The sequence below is a fragment of the Myotis davidii genome, unplaced genomic scaffold, assembly GCF_000327345.1.
Source record: "Myotis davidii unplaced genomic scaffold, ASM32734v1 scaffold135, whole genome shotgun sequence".
NCBI lineage: Eukaryota > Metazoa > Chordata > Mammalia > Chiroptera > Vespertilionidae > Myotis > Myotis davidii.
Genome location: NW_006289813.1, coordinates 8,673,302 through 8,690,401, shown reverse-complemented (window position 1 = coordinate 8,690,401; position 17,100 = coordinate 8,673,302). Strand labels below are relative to the sequence as shown.

The following is a 17,100-nucleotide window of genomic DNA, read 5'->3' as shown; positions in this document are numbered from 1 at the left end:
TCTTGAATAGTGATGATGGGGACGGCAGGGATGTTGGGGTTGGCTGAGAGTTTGAAAGACAAAAATAGCTGTTTTATAAAAGCTGCATTTAATTTTAGATTTGAGTGGGATAGCTAAGAAGAAATAGCACGTATGTAGCAGTAAGCATGGGTGCTGGAAGTTTTCTTCATTGGAGGTACAGGTTATCCTAATGGTCACACAGGTCCGTGGACAGGAAGCCTCAGAGTGGGATACACTTGACATTTAGGGTCAGGAAGACAGTCAGCATTCACATTAGGAAGAAAAAGGCAAATAGTCCATGTGAATTTGGGCAAGTCACAAAAGTCCAGGTACCCAATACGCACTCTGTACTCTCCTGTCTGAAGCTGCCCTCGGATGTGACCTGTACTCCCTGACCCCCCAGCAGTCATTCCCACCCCACCCCCCACGTTGACACGTTGGCTCACTAGCCGCCTTCATTCTTGTCTTTCTGTAAAGAGGAAGCTTTTTCCTAAGAGCAGGCCTGTATGTGACGAGGTAAAACCGACCCCGACTGTTGAGACATCGGCTTTTTGTTTCTCTTTTGCATTCACGTATTCTAACTCTTAGAATCAGTGTGAACGCTCCCGTTTATCCCATACTGAAGGCAGCAGAGAGTTGGGCCCAACAGTGTTTTGTATCTAACAGGGATGTGGTGGTGACGGGGAAGCACAGCGGAGAGCTCGGGCGGGTTTGCTTGGTTAGCATCTGCCACGTTGGGCCCGGGGCTGACCTCGGAAGCTCCTCCAGGCTCGGCTCCAGGCTGCTGTGGCTGGTGGAGTTTTCTAAGGAAAGTGCTGGGTTGTGCCAGCTGGTGGGACTCCTGTGAGGATTACTGTGCTTTTTCTAAGTTGTTTTTTCTTTAAAAAGAAAAATAAAATGAGACGTCTCACTGCATCAGGAGAAAGTGGCCCCAGTAGATTTGACTTTTTCTACGTGGCTCTGTGGACCACCTCCTGCCTGGACAGGCTGAGGAGTGGGGACCGCCAACTTCTCAGGGCACCAGGCGTCAGCTTCCCAGTTGTAGAATATTCTGTCAATTCTAAATCAGGATTGGCAAGAACAACTTGGTTTGTTTATTTTTTAATAAGTAACAGTAAAAACAAGATTAATTCCCTGGGCAAGGCTTTCCTGTTTATCTCACATTGCCCCGTAGAGCTTCCTGTGGGATGAATGCATTGCATCTCCAACCTGTTCCTCGTGACACAAGCTTGGAGATGACCAAGGCCAGCTTCCCAGGGTGTGTTTGTGGAGTGGAGTGCACAAGACCCAGCCCCAGAAATCGTTGCTCCAACAACCTCTGAACCCTAGTGCATGCTTCATTCCAAAGATGAGCTCTTGTCCTCCCACCCCCAGTCTCCAGCTGATCTGCCTGCCCTCATTCATAGCTCCTGTCCCAGGAGTCCCCCTCCCAGGAAAAGGCTTGGTGTACCTGTCTGGCTCAATTCCTTCTCTGGAGGTCCAACATGGGTCCTCTTGTATGACCAGGTATGTGAGCGAGGGTTCTGGTACCAGCCCTCCAGTGATTTGGGGAAAGGCCCGTCCTGCAGGGGTACTGGGTGCCCGGTGTGGTAGGAGAACAGAGGGAGGCCGGTGTATCCAGCAGAGGCCATGCGGGGGGGGGGGCCTAGGGTCAAAGGGTGACTTGGCAGCCACGCAGAGCTCTGAGCACCAAGGGACGGGTTTGGCCGTGTGTGGAGAGCCAGGGTAGGGGCTGCCATGTTGCACCTTGGAGGAGTGGGGGTCTCAGATTCTGGATTTGTTTTGGAGGTGGAACTATTAGGAATTGGTAAGAAAGAGAGATGGCAGATATGACTGCGAAGTGTGTGTCTGCTGCCCAAGCAGGACCTGAGGGACGGGTCGCCTGTTTGAGGGGAAGGCTGGAGAGGAGCAGGCCAGCAGAGCTCAGTTTGGGTAGTGGTTTCGCATGGCTGTGGGTTCTCAGTTATGCTGTTGACAACGCATGTCTGGAGCCCTGGGCAGCAGACCTGGTGGGGTGTCAACATCAGAGCCATTGTCCCCGTGTCAGGCCAGGGTCCACGGGCAGGAGGTGCATGAAGGAAGGACTGAGTCCTGGGCCTGGGACTTTCCCCTCAGGGCACCTCGTCTATTCCTTGAACCTTGGCTTTTGCTCTGACCAGCTGACTGATCTTGGGAAGCTGCCTGCCTCTCTGTCCTGCCTATCCACTGTGGGTACCTTCTCTCTGGGACACGAACCACACCCTGCATTCCCTGGCAGGGCTCTCCTTGCCTCCCCCCCTCCCTCCCGCCAGTAGCGGCCCTGCCTGTCTGCATCTCACTCAGCATGCCCTGCCCCTTGTGCACACGCTACCGTTGTTGGTTTGTTTGTATTGTTTTTGGTTTTTGGAGGGGCAGCGGTTTGTGGGTTCACTGATTGGGGTAGTTGATTTGTCTGTTGTATTGTTCCCTTTGTTCTGAAAGGCACCCCTAGAGCTGGTGAACAGCCCCCTTTAGTTCCTGCCTGCATGTGGTACCCTGTGAGCTGGGAACAGGGTGGGACCCTGGCCTGTGGCACTTGCCCTCGGTGGCACAGCAGGTCAGCCCCAGCACCTCTGGGCCCTAGGGTCCCATCTTTATGTTTGCTGTAGCAACCCCCTTAATCCAGGCTCTACCCACACCCAGGTCCCACACCCATTAGTATTTGTCCATGTCCTATGTGCTCACCTAAGCCTACCATCTTTGAAACGAAACGAATTGCCACCTCGAGACCTGTCCTCAGTGTCTCATAAGTCAGAGCTCCTCCCTCTGCTGCCCCTGGGTCTGTCACACACAGGTGGTCTTCAGCTCACCTGTCCCTGGTGCATCCAGCTCTGTTCCCAACAACACTGGGATCAGCAGCCTCTCCGAGTGCCCACACCCCGCTCTTGGAAAGCGGGCCTGGGCTGCCAGCTGGCAGGTGCACTCACACAGGCCCTACCTGAGTTCTCACCTGGCAGAGAACACACAGGCCACATGCTTGGGTGAGGTGAAGGCCGAGCCATGGGGACCTGGTGGAGCACCGGAAAACATGTGGGCTCTTAGCTTGGGATGCTGGGAACCCCCTGCACCCTGTGGAGGTGCAATTTACACAACACTATACATATGTAGTACATACACACTTAGTACACACACACACAAATAGAACCGCTTCCTCCTCATCCTCCAGGCGGAGCCAGGTGGTTCACCCTGGGTATACCTTATGTCCCACTACCCACTCCTCATGTCATTGGAGGCTTGTCTGTTTGCAGAGGGTCAGAGCCTATCCTTCCCCTGCTTGCTGCGAAACTCAGAAGTTTCCTGATGCCCTGAGAGCAGGAGCAGGAGCACTAATGCATCCCCTGAGGTTCACATATTGTGTCCCATGTGGAATGGCCGAGTGGACCCCTGGCTGCTGGCTACAGGAACATGTATTGCTAATTAAGCAAATATCTTGGACAGCAGCACTCCGGCCCCAAGTCAGGGTTCTGGGCAGGCTCCGGTCCCCTGATCAGGTCTCGACAGCTTCTCCCTGTTGGTCCAGATGGAATGAGGCACTGCCTCCATCCTAGTCTGCAGGTCCCAGTCTGCTGGGAACCACATGCTCTTTCTGGAACCCCATGAGATACAGTTGTTTTAGACCATGATTTATAGTAGGAACTATCCTGGAAACAGAAAATGCCTGCAGCCCGGCTGGTGTGCCTCAGTAGTTGAGCGTCAACCTATGAACCAGGAGGCAACTGGTTCGATTCTCAATCAGGGCACTGGGTTCGGGCTCTATCCCCAGTAGGGGGTATACAGGAGGCAGCCGATCGATGATTCTCTCTAATCATCGATGTTTCTATCTCTCTCCCCTTCTCCCTTTCTTTCTCTAAAGGTAATAAAAACATGCTTGGAAAAAAAGTATCTACAAAATGCCTGCAGAGCAGGGTGTGGTATAAATGCCACACCATCCAAGTGCAGATTTCCTGGGATTTTCAGGTTCTGTGCTGTTTACACGTCTGCAGCACAGGCACCAGACAAAGGGTGATTTATGGGAACAAATAGTAAACTCTCCTGTAACATGATATCTTTGTAAATTGAGAGGGCCAGCTGTCAATTTTAATGGCAGAGCAGGATTGCTGAGCTAGCTCCCAGACAGCACCCCAAAAGTGAGGGCACCCCAACAGTGAGGGTGGCCCAAGGTCTGAGGGGAAGGGTGCAGGGAGGTGGGGTTACATCTCAGGAACAGGAGGGAAGTGTCACCTACAGACTGCGACCTCTGTTCCCTCTGCAACAGAATTCTAACATAATCACAGAGGATGGAAAAAGACATAATATTTTAAACTAAATGTTAAAAATAAAGGAAAGGCAATCAACTGATGGGGTTAGATTAAAGAGGTACTTAAGAAAAAGTTGTGTGCTCTCAGTGTGAATTTTGAGAAAGAAGGTATTTCTGAAATTAATGCTCCTGTTTTTTACTGCAAGATGTGAATTAGACCATTAGCATAGACTCAGAGTAGGAGTCACTCTGGTAAGAGCCAGAATCAGTATCAAACTGGTTCTAAAGGAAATGAATAAAATATCTAGAACGCACAAATAATATAAACAATGAGATTGTAGATCAGGACTGATCTAAAAGTCACGACGAATGTCATGGGCAGCTTCGGTTATCCTGAAATCACTCGTGCCAGGAAGTTTAGGGGGGGAGGTAAAGTCTGAGGACTTCGGAGATTTCCTCATTGACAAAAGTACTGAAATGAAACCAAGAGAAAAGAGAAAGCTTGATAAACAGTAGTCTTAGAAACATGGAAACAGCAGTCAGAAATCTCCGTAGAAATTTCTTTAGAGAGGCAGCTGGCTGGAATTCTGATGTTGTTCCCAGAGGATTCACCCAGAGGAGACAGCCCGGGAGGAGACCCAGGGGTCAGGATCACCGAGAATCTTGATGACTCGGTCTCAGAGGTGTATTCACGGGCAGACCCAGCAATTCATTCATTCATTCATTTATTTTCCCCCAGCAATTCCTTTAAGACAGGGATGGGGACACCTGACCCTGCCAAGACAACATTAGTCGGAATTTGAAATTCAATAAATCTAAGAGCTTTTTTCATAGCAACATAATTTTTAAGTTGATAATTTTGTATGGCCCACAGACATTGTTATAAATATCCAAATGACCCTTGGCAAAAAAAAATAAAAAGGTTCCCCACCCCTGCTTTAAGAAAAGAAACTGTCACTTCCCAGCACTGTCGCGAAGGTTTTAATGTGAGACAAGCTGTGAACACATCACTTGTGGTGAGTGAGGACAGGCACAGGTTTACCCACTGGACACAGACCTGTTATAAAGTTCAGCACCCAGTCACAATGTAAAGCAAAGCCAAGCTCTCAGAAAGCCAGGAGTGCAAAGGTACGTTCTCACCAGGAAGACATTTTCTGACAGCCTCGAGCCAGCACCACTTAGTGGGAAGCATGGTCACCGAGGCCAGCAGGACAGCAGGTCTGGGATTGCCGCTTCTGTGCAGCCTCCGCTGAAACTGGAGCTTCCCACTGGGCTCTCTCCACCCCGCTCCTGCAAGAGGAGGAGAGGAGGGCCAGTAAACATTGCCATCATTTGCAAAACATGGTTATCAAATCCGCACTGTCCAACAGGCAGCCGTGGCCACAGGTGGCTATTGAGCACTTAAAACGAGGTGAGTGGCTCTCGCCAGCTTGGCTCAGTGGATAGAGAGTCAGCCTGTGGACTGAAGGGTCCCAGGTTCAATTCCAGCCAAGGGCACATGCCCGGGTTGCAGGCTCGATCCCCAGTGGGGGGTGTGCAGGAGGCAGCCGATCAATGATTCTCTCTCATCATTGATGTTTCTATCTCTCTCCTTCTCCCTTCCTCTCTGAAATCAATAAAGAAATATATTTAAAAAACAAAAAACGAGATGAGTGTAAATTGGGATGCCCCATAAGCATAAAACTCACACTGGATTTCTGACATGAAAAATCATGGAGTACCTCATAATTTTTTATGTTGAGTACATGCTGAAGTGATATTGCAGGTATATTGGATTAAATAAACTATAAATTTCATCACCTTTATATTTTTTAAAGTGTGGCCACTAGGAAATTAATAATTACGCATTAAATGGCTGGCATTGAATATCATGTTGGGCTGTGCTGGTCTTGACAGGGAGCCCAAGGGAATCTGCAGAGGTTGAGGGAACAGCCCACATGCGCCCAGTTGCAGGTGACAGAGGCCCAGCAAGCTGAGGCGGGTGGGGCTGTTCAGGCTTGGCCAGCCGAGAGCATGAGACCTCTCCACAGACCTCCTGTCTTTTCTGTCTTCTCTGCACCAAACCTGCATATTTGAAGTGTGTATTATTGCAGGTAACCGAACACTGCAGTATGGGACATACGCCTTTATAAGTTTCAGTTCTGTCATCCTTCCCGGTCCTCTTCTGACTGACGGCCTGAGTATCAGCTGGTGCAGAGCCAGAACGTCGTTGTGCATGGAAGTGCTTGTGTTTTAGTGACAGCTGTCCTTCCACCTGGACTCTCCTGGACTCGACCACTCGGCTGAACCCACGTGTCCATCATTCCCACTCCCTCCCCATGTTTGCACTATCCCCTCACCTGCAGGGCCTGCCCCTGCCTACAGAGCCCCAACCACCTTCCTGGAGTCTTCCCAGCTAGACCCGCGGTGGCACATTCTCTGCTGGGCTCATGCCCTATAACTTCCTTGGGCTGCAAAGCCCCCCTAATTCCCTGGTCTTCCTGGGGCCTAGTCTTGCCGCCCCACCCCTGCCATCTTGCCGTTTCACAGATGACAGCTTAGTGCTGTGATAGTGTCCTCGTGTCATATAAGGCTCGGGCTCAGACTGTCTGCAGGTGTGCGAGTTGGGGTGGAGCGCTGTTGACTACTTGAGAGGGTCCCCAACCCCAGTCCTCGGCCTCCCGCAGGGTGACTTTAGGACTAGGATGGAGTGGGAAAGGGGTAGCAGGTCCCCTGTAACCTGGGTAAGGCGTCACTGCTGCTCAGCCACCTGGCTGTTCCTGAGATGAAAGTACCCTGGCCAGGGTGGGTGTAGCACCGGTGCCTGGCAGCTTCCACACGAGGATTCCAGAGGAGAGGTGCCCTGATGACCGTGCTTCTGGAACAACCTCAGTCTGTCTCCCCAGATCGCGGTCATGACGCTGACGCTCTTTCCCATCCGGCTGCTGCTTGCCGCCTTCATGATGCTACTCGCCTGGCCCTTTGCGCTCGTCGCTTCCCTGGGACCCGCTGAGAGGGACCCGGAGCAGCCCCTGGCCTTGTGGCGGAAGTAAGTCCTGTCGGTGGTGCTCTGATGTGGGGAGTCACAGAGCCATGTCTTTGTTCTCACAGCTTCTATCCACCCAGTGTTTATCCTCCCCTTCCCGGGGCAATGTGTGCCAGGGCTGCGCTCTCCGGGCTGGGACACTGCGGCTCCTGCCACACCCCTGCCATGGTCTCCAGCTTCCAACAGGGTCCTTCCAGCCACATGGCTGCTATTTCCATGTCCCCCAGCCCTCAAACCCCAGTGTGGAGTGTGGGGTGTGCAGGAGGCAGCTTATAAAGGATTCTCATCATTGATGCTTGTATCTCTCTCTCCCTTCCTTTGAAATCAGTAAAAATATATTTAAAACAAATGGGAGAACAAACTGCACATTGAACTCCTGAGAGAAACACACAATGACTTGTGCCCAAGTGTGGGACCCAGGTAGGCAAGAGGAAACAGGTTTTGAAATAACAGGGCTCAGAGCATATGCCCTTCGGCCTTGTGCACAATGGGGAGCACACTCGTGCAGTGGGTGGGGAGGTGGGTCCTCCCCGCTGTGCACAGCTGTGTGGCTCTGAATAGACCGATGTTAGGTTAGGGAGCCTTTTTGTTCAATGTATGTTAGTGTCATTCAAAAGTTCCTAAAATAAAAATCTTAGGTTTTGTTAATGAAAGGAAGTGTGCCCTTTCACAAAAGTCACTTACTCTAAGTTACTTTCAAAACACACAGTGTTGTAAAATCTAGTATCTTCTTGCAACACCTGATCAGCAGGCCGACACCTGAGCCAGGCAGGCTGTGGTAATGGTCGTCTTGGTTCTGACACACACACACACACCCCCAACTCATGTGGTAGAAAGAGGGTGTCTTAGTCCTGTCAGGCTGCCTAACCAAGTACCACCAGCCGGGACTAAACAACAGATATTCATGCCTGGAGGCTGGAAGTCGGTGGCCAGGGTGCGGGCATGGCTGACTTTCTGGGAAGGGTCTCTTTCTGGCTGCAGATGCCACCTTCGCCCTGTGTCCTCACAGGACAGTGTTCTGGTCTTTCTTCCTCTCCTTATAAAGGCACTGATCCTATCAGATGCAAGCCCTACCCTGTGATCTCATTTCACCTTATTTCAAAATATTGGGGATTAGGGCTTCAACATAGGAGTTTGGGGGACATGGTTCAGTCCCGAGTGCTCCGTGTGGGGATTCTGCTCTCAGATCTGAGAAGTCCATCTTCATGACAGCCTGGTGCCATGTGTGCACTGGAGACCAGGGCCTGGACTTGAACTTACTTTCAGCTTTGCTCTCCTGAAAGCCTCCCCCACCCCAGGGTCTTAGCTTGGGATTGCCCTGGAGAAGCCCTGCAGCCCCCACCTGCCCTCCTGTGTGCAGCCCAGCACTGCCTTGAGACCTGCTGCCCAGGGACTGGCCCTGCTCCCGGCCAGACTGGCCCTGCATTGAGCTTGAAGCTCCTTGCAGCTCCAGGTCATGGCCCAGTCCCTTCCTGTCCTCGCAGCCCCAGGATGTGGCCTCAGGCCCCTCCTGTGCATCGTCAGCTGGCATTGCTTCATGGTGGTGGGGGGAAAGGGGAATAGAAGGTGGAGTGTTCCATCAACACACAGGCCAGCTCTAACCTCTCCCATTGTCCAGGTGCTTGCTCCCTTTTGTAGCAAAACCATTTATAACATGCAGATCAGCAATCTCCAGGACCACATGGATCTCAAAGACCCAGGTGGACTGGGCTCTTGTCCCACTCTTCACATGCCTGCATGTTCAGGGACCAGCACCCAGGGTTCGATGTCAGGACGCTCCCTCCACCTGGACACACTGTCTCCTCAGTGTCTAGTTATCCCCCCACCTCTGTGACCCTTTACCCGCCATGTATCCCTTCTTGTTTTGCTGGCTGCGTCTACCTCTCCCTGACCTTGGCTGCAGCGAGTCCCTGTGCTCTCCTGGTGAGCTCATCTGGTTCAAGGATGTCCATGACTGTCCACAGGAGGAAGGAGACTCCCGTTTGACTTGCACCCTCTCTTGCAGGGTCGTGGACTTCCTGCTCAAGGCCATCATGCGGACCATGTGGTTCGTTGGTGGCTTCCACCGGGTGACCGTGAAGGGGCGGCAGGCCCTGCCCACCGAGGCAGCCATCCTCACCCTGGCACCACACTCCTCCTACTTCGATGCCATCCCCGTCACCATGACCATGTCCTCCATCGTGATGAAGGCCGAGAGCAGAGACATCCCGATATGGGGAAGTGAGTGAGGCCCTCCCCGCCCGCCCTCAGTGCAGGTCACTCCCACCTGAAATAGGCCCTGGGCTTGCGTCCCTGTTATCTTTCCTTTGTTGTGATTTCCTGTGCAATAGTCATTGTGGGTTTTATTTTTCATTACTGCCCTTAAATATAATTTGTTGAATTACTTCTTCAAGTTCTATCACCGAGGATCCTAAAAGTCTGGGCACAGCACAGGGCTCCGTCCCAGCACACTAGTTATTGTTCTCGAAACCCAGGCACAGGAGGGTCCCTCGACTTCATGGTAGATCACTGTGGCTTAAAACAACAGAACTGTGTGCTCTCATTCTGGAGCCAGAAGGCCCTCATCACGTTATCTCAGGACTGAGACCCCGATGCGACTCGGGGGGGCAGAACGGCCTTCCTGCCTCCCCAGCTCCTGATGCTCAGGCGTCCCTGGGCCTGTGGTCCAGTCACTCCACCTCTTTCTCCATTGTCCCAGGGCCTCTGCCTGTGTCTGTGTCTCTGTGTGTCTTATAATCCAGGGTGAGCTCATGTCAAGATCCTTACCTGTTTTAAAATGTCACATTCACAGATTCTGGAGGCTAAGACATAGGCACATCTTTTTGGGGTCACCATGGAGCACACTCACCATTATTTTGGAGGCTGTAAGGAATCCTGGGCACTCTAAGTGGCCCCCTGGGTGCTCTACATGGTCCCCTCACTTCACAGATGAAAGCACTCTCATGCCAAGCCTGGCCCAGCTCTTCTGGAACACTGCCCATGGTGCTCCTGGAGGGTTGGCCAGCCTGTGCCAGGTTTGCATCCCCGTGGTTCCTCCAGCTGCTCTGCCTGGGCCCTGCCTCTCCTCTCCTCCTCGCCAACCAGCCTCTGCCTTTTTTTTTTTTCCAAATCCTCACCCAAAGATATATTTTTATTGATTTTTTTTCGAGAGGAAGAGAGAGAGAGAAACATCCATGTGAAAGAGAAACATCGATCGGCTGCCTCCTGTACCCACTCTGACTAGTGGATGGAACCCACAACCTGAGTATGTGCCCTGACTAGGAATTAAACCCGTGGCCTTTCAGTGCGCAGGACAAACACTCTAACCAACTAAGCCGTACAGGCTGCCCTTTAAACCTCACGTGGGTTCTGGAGCAGGGCTTGTCTAGCAGAGGCAGGCGATGGTTCTCTCCCTCTGTGTCTGTTACCCCTTCTTATGAAACCCAGTCACTGATTAGGGCCCACTTCAATCCACACTACCTCCCTGTACCTTGAGTACACCTGCAAGTATCTTCTTTCTGCCTGGCCGCTGTGGCTCAGTGGTTGAGGGTTAACCCATGAACCAGGAAGTCTCAGTCATTTTGATTCCCAGGCAGCGCAAATGCCCGATCCGCGGTGTGGGAAATGCAGGAGGCAGCCAGTCAATGATTCTCGCTCATCATGGATGTTTCTATCCCTCTCACCCTCTCTCTTCTTTTCTCTGAAATCAATACATATTTTTTAAAAATATATCTTCTTTCCAAATAAGATCACTCTCACAGGTGTTTGGGGCTAGGACATCAGCCTATCTTTTTGAGGGACACAGTTCACCCCACAACAGGAGCCACGTGTCCTGGGCCCTGCGACTCTGAGTCCATGGCCCTCACACCCTTATTTATTTACAGTGACAGAGGCTGTCTGCTCCCTGATGGGTCAGGCATCGGCTCCATCAACCCGGACCCACACCATGGCAATCGAAGGGCGGGAGCACCGGGGTGCATAACCTCCTGTGGACTCTCAGTGTTGTTACTAAGGCTTCATGCTGTCCTCTAAGTTTACTGGAAGCTTTGGTGGTTTCCCAGTTCCCTGTGGCCAGGCATGGACTCCCACCCACCCCGTGGTACAGCCCCTGGGACCTCTAGGGGTCTCACCTATCACCAGGTCCTGCTCAGCGGAAGTGGTGTATCCCCACATGACACCTCCACTTCCCTTTCAGCTCTGATCAAGTACATACGGCCTGTCTTCGTGTCCCGGTCAGACCAGGATTCTCGCAGGAGGACCGTGGAGGAAATCAAGAGACGGGCGCAGTCAAACGGCAAGTGGCCACAGGTAACCGGGCCCTGCTTGCGTTTGAGTGGATTTATTCCAGAAGTTGTGAGCTTAAAGACTGAGGGGAGAAGAAACAAAAGGGCCAGAACCTGCCTTCCATAGGGACTGGCTGTGTTTAGTTTCCTTTTATTTCTGGTGAGTGTAAATCCAAGAATCTGCTAAATATCAGGTACTTTTGATTCTGGAATTTTAAAATTAAAAGAAAGAAGAAGAAACCATTCAGACTTGCATCTCAAGTTCCCACAATCGTCTTTATTGACAACAAATCTTTGTATAAGTTCTGAGTCAGAAAGAGCTGCTACCCAGTCCGCGGGGTCGGCAGGACCTCGGTTCTGAGCAGAGCATTCGTCTATAAGGTGCCCACTGCTTTGGGGTCATGGGCTGAGCTTCCTGCGTGCATCTGGTTTCTGACCCAGGCCATGAGGCACAGGCCTCAGCTGCTGTTAGCCGTCGAAGTGTTTGACCCAAGCTGTAATTTTCTTCTTTTAAACTGTGCCAACATTCAGAAGCTGGAAATCCCCCCAGACTCTGGGTTCTGGCTGCTCAGGAAACACAAGGGGGGCTGGCTCCCAGCACCTGTACCCATGGGCAGCCACTTGGAGTGGTTCCCTGGCTGCCACCCCTACCAGTGCAGGCCATTCCTGCCCCTCCTTCAGCTTACCTGCCAGACTCTCGGGGATGCCAGGGTTGGACCCCTGGTGGCTCTTTGTTACCTGGAGGTGGTCTGCCCTTCAGGGACCAGAATTGAAAGCACCCACACAGGTGGTATTTTTCAGCTATGGGGAAGGTGTTACTGTGGATTCTGTTGGGGTTTCCACTTGCCGGCCAGCACCCCCATCCCCAGGGCCATTCTGTGTCCTGAGTCCTTTCGCCACACGCTCTCATCTGTGTGTCCCTGTCCCGCTCTGCCTCAGGATGCCTGCTCCCACTGACAGCCTGTTCTGTGCAGTTGTGTCTGGTCCTCGAAGCAGCCAGGAGGCAGGGACCACAGTTAGCATATGCAACTCCCTGGTCTAAGAAGGCACATGCTGTTGTCTACTTGCGTTGCTTCCAGATTTTAATAAATTTTATAGTTAGAGAAGAAATCAGCATAATCTTCCAAAATGCATTTTACCTTGTTCAACTGAAAATGATTAAAGTATCTAAATTATGTCAGCAGTAGGGAAATAGATTGTGAAAATTGGCACCTGTGAATTCTGAATTATGTCCCTTTATTGCTGAACTCTTTTTTCTCTTCTTTTTTTTATTTCAAGATAATGATTTTTCCAGAGGGAACTTGTACCAACAGGACCTGCCTAATTACCTTCAAACCTGGTATGTAGCTTTTTTTTTCAATGTTTTTATTGATTCCAGAGAGAGAAAGGAAGCAGGAAGGAGGGATAGAAGCATCAATGATGAGAATCATCGATCAGCTGCCTCCTGCACGCCCCCCACTGAGGATCGAGCCCACAACCTGGGCATGTGCCCTGATCGGGAATCGAACTGTGACCTCCTGGTTCATGGGTCAGCGCTCAATCACCGAGCCACACGGCCAGGCTGTAGTTTTCTTAATTATTTTTTTCTTCTTGAAAAAGTGGGGGAGACCCTCACTCCCACCAGTGCTTCCATTGTCCTATCAAAGTGCAGCTCAGCCTGGAGACACTCCTGTCTGCCTCCTGCCAGCAGGGCTGTGACCCTGGAATTCTCTGTATTTTCCACCATCACAGATTGGGGGGGACCTTCCAGGCATTGGGTTGCTGCTGACCAGGAAAGCCTGGCAGGAAATCCCATTTTATTCTGAGGCCAGCATGAGCCACGCAGGCACAGGACCTGCCACCCTGGCAGTAAGACGGTTCCTGTGTCCCTTTTCTCTGCAGGTGCCTTCATCCCGGGAGTTCCTGTCCAGCCGGTGGTCCTGCGGTACCCAAATAAGCTGGTGAGTGTGTTCTGTGGATCTGTGTTCAGGCGGAGGCCCTGGGAGTGAGAACTGCAAGGTGTTTGAACACACGGGTTTTCCAGTCAACCCTGCTATGCCGAATATTCCCAAATATTCACGCACAGAATCCTGCCTTCATAGGTCAGGGAGTGGTCCTCCTCTCATGTGATCAATCCTGACATTTCCATGTGAACGTCTCCCCTCTCTGCCCAGTGTCCTCAGCAGCTGTCACTGTCCAGTTCACACTCTAGGAAAATTATAAATTAAGAATATTCAAGTTCTGAAAGGCTGGAGGCAGCAGGAGAGAAAGGAATTAGGTGACTTTGTGGTTCATGTGCCTTTATCTTGCTTATGTGCAGAGGTTTTGTTTGTTCCAAGAGAACAAAATAAAAGAAGGGGTGTTTGGGGCTCAGAGCTCCCAGACAATCTTGATGGATCCCCAGCTCAGAGGCAGAGCTGGGACAGGACCTCAGAGCAGGTTCAGCCAGGGCCCTGCTAGTCTGCACGTCGACATCTGCAAAGTAGCCATGGCTACCCCCTTCTCCCAGGTGCCCTGTGGGAGCGGTTTTCATGCTGGCTGCGTCTCACTTCTGTAACCCCGTCCATGGGTGCCATCTCACCTTGATGAGCTGACGGTCCTTGCAGCCGAGAGAGGTCCAAACACACTCGTGTCCCCGCCCTGCCTGGGACCTGGACACATGGGAGTGGTTCTCCACTGAGGCACCTGAGACAGATCTGCTCGTAACATGGAGCTTTCTCTCCGTTGCAGTGTCTTTATGACAGCAAAGGAAGAAACCTACCAGCCAGGACATGGTGGGCTCTGGAGCCCCTGGTATAGACGGTGCAGAATTACATGTGACATATGAGCCAGGCCTATAGGGTCTAAGATTTGCACACTGGGCCTAAGGGTCTGGACAGGCACAGTGGAGGCTCTCTGAGTGGCCACTAAATAAATGTCAGTCAGAACTGGTCGCCACGCAGACTGACAGATAAAATTGTTCTCGCAGCACAGCTGAAACTGAAGAGGTGTGTTTGTTCGTCAGTCTCTGCAAATAAGAGAATCTGTCATTGGTGTGTAGAATTCTAGATTTTCCATTTTTTTAGTTTGTCCCATGAACGTATTGTAAGCAAGGTTTCTTATAGGTTCCACAGTGTGCAGCTCGGGTGTCAGAGGCACCTGCTTTGCCTGTTTGTGGCCCATGTCCTGTGTTCAGCTGCATAGCCACAGGCATAGCCCACTGCTGGCAGGTTTGAGTACAGACCTGTACAGAGGGGGCCACATGGGCGGCAGGGAACCCAGTACCAGGGGTTTTTGGAGCCTGTGAGAGGGGTGCATGGGTGTCAGGACTGCAGAAGGAAAAAGCCTCCATAGGTGACCTTGGTCAGGGTAGAAACAGGCACCTGTCCTCCAGTGTCCCACCTTGGTGACTGCTGAGGCTGAGAATGGAGAGGGTCAGAAATGCCCAGTGGGGCCCTGGCCTGGCACGGGAGTGCGGGAGACATGGCTCTGCAGTGACTTGTTCTACCCCTTCCCAAACCTGGGTCCAACCTGCTAGAGTTAGGGGTGCAGGCGGGTGTGGTGTTGGAATTTGGCTGGGTGTCACAGGCCCTCATGAGCAAGTCTGAGGGAGCAGATGGACAAAGTCTCCTTGTTGTCAGTTGAGGTTGCCAGGGATACCTGGGGGATGCGGGGGGGGGGGCAGGAAAAGGAGCTGGGAGAGGGGGTCTTAGGTGGTGAGCACCCACCTTCTTCTCTGCCCCAGAGTGGACTTGGGAGGATGAGGAGCTCAGCATCTGGAGTCAGGAAGGTTAGAATAAGGGCAGGGAGGAAGGGCCCCGTTTGGCATCCCCAGGAATTTCTGATGTCCAACTCCCAGTCATGTTTCATCCATTCATTTCTTGCCCCCAGGACACCATCACGTGGACGTGGCAAGGCCCCGGAGCGTAAGTCAGACATTGTGCTGTCTCATTTGTCCTGTCCTCCCGGGAAAGTGCTCCAGTTAGTTTAGCAAATGTGAAACCTGAACACGTGACCCGCTGCTATTTGACAGCAGTTAGGTTCACCCTGTTGTGGAAACTGAATGTAAAAATCTGGTATGTCCTTACACCCTGGGTTCCGGGACTTAAGTATTGCCTTCAGCCCCACTGGAAGATAATTGTGAGAACCTTTCTCTTCCCGCCTCGTGTCTGTTAGCTCAGTGATTACCATCCTGTCCCTGGAAAAGACAGCAGACTTCCAGGGGCTGCCCTCCTCTTGCTCAGTTATTGGGGGGTGGGGGTGGTGGGAGGGTGGAACATGGGATCCAGGCACATTAGGCCTCCAGGGTGCTGTGGGTGCTGAGGCCAAGCAAGAGCCCTCCCACGGCCCCCAGGCCTTGTCAAGTGTTTGGAACAGAATGCTGGGAGGTGCCATGAGGAGCGGCATGTCTGAGTGGTGGCTGTTGCATTTCTGAGGCCGGAGTGTGGGGGTGGGTGGTGAGAAGCTGGGAGAAGGGCTGGAAGGGGCTCCTGGTGGCCTGGGCTTGAGGCCGAAGTGGGGAGTGTAAGAGTGTTACGAGGGGGACTGTGTATCCAGGGAGTAGTGAACGAAGGCCCAGGGATGGGATTCTGGATGGCTCCCCATTTCCAACTTCTGCAAATAAAAATTTTAAAATGCTGGTTCTGAAGTCAGGAACTCTGGGAGCCAGTCATGGGAGTGGCATAAGCAAGGGCCTGTCCAGTCTGCGCTGCCGTGAGATGACTGGGTGAGGACCGATGGGCAAGGTTTCCTGAGCTGGAAGACAAACTTGAGAAGCAATGGCTTGCAGGGCATACTAAAGCTGCAGATATAGGAGTGTTTAATAAGAACAGTGAAGACCGCTATGTAATAAAAGTAGCCTTTTTTCTCACTGTTGTATTTTAAGATTTAGATTTAGGCTGAAGAAGGCTCAGCATCTGTCTCCTGAAGGAGAATTAACTGCCCAGTACTGCCCTCTGCAGGGCAAGGGGGTTGAAGATTTTGCTAAAAGGAATCTTCTCACCAATGCTATAAATCTGTTTGTTTTTAAGGTTAGAAATCCTGTGGCTCACCCTGTGTCAGTTTCACAATCAAATTGAAATTGAGGTTTGTATAAATATAGTGTTACACAGTGTTACGTTGGGGTTATAAATACATTGTATCAAGGTCTTTTATAGATACAATGTTATGTTGTCTGTATAGATACAGTGTTATATAGGTGTCTATGTGGATATGGTGTTAGTGGTATCTTGGGTTTTATATAGACACAACGTTACATTGATATCTCTATAGACACAATGTTAGTCATCTGTCTCTTGGAGCCCTTGCCATTTCTCATGGCTCCTTACTAGTAGAGGTGCTTCCCAGTAGTTTTGCATCAATCGCTTTGTGTCTCTTGGGTGATTTTTAATCTATTCAGATACAATTTTTTAAATCAACAAGGAAGGTAGCCCCATCATGCTTTTATTATGGTTAGTGCAGCTTAAGGCATGTAAAATTGACGCATATGCAATGAATAAATTTTTTAGCTTTATTTTTACTTGATACTAATACTGCTGAATTCACACTGCTAAATTTGTCATACTGTCATCCTCTCTTTGGTACTTGGTCAGATCATGTAG

The 17,100-nt window shown here is 51.3% G+C and overlaps 1 protein-coding gene across 1 annotated transcript in view; it reads left to right on the top strand.

The window, feature by feature from the left end:
- The first annotated feature begins 7,038 nt into the window (after positions 1 to 7,038).
- Positions 7,039 to 17,100, top strand: part of LPCAT1 (lysophosphatidylcholine acyltransferase 1) — an 18,186-nt gene continuing 8,124 nt past the window's right edge. Inside the window, exons 1-7 of the mRNA XM_006762465.2 lie at positions 7,039 to 7,283; positions 9,286 to 9,500; positions 11,455 to 11,567; positions 12,821 to 12,881; positions 13,424 to 13,482; positions 15,392 to 15,426; positions 16,531 to 16,585. Of these exons, the coding sequence (XP_006762528.1) occupies positions 7,150 to 7,283; positions 9,286 to 9,500; positions 11,455 to 11,567; positions 12,821 to 12,881; positions 13,424 to 13,482; positions 15,392 to 15,426; positions 16,531 to 16,585 (672 nt within the window). The 5' untranslated portion in view covers positions 7,039 to 7,149. The remainder of the gene's footprint in view (positions 7,284 to 9,285; positions 9,501 to 11,454; positions 11,568 to 12,820; positions 12,882 to 13,423; positions 13,483 to 15,391; positions 15,427 to 16,530; positions 16,586 to 17,100) is intronic.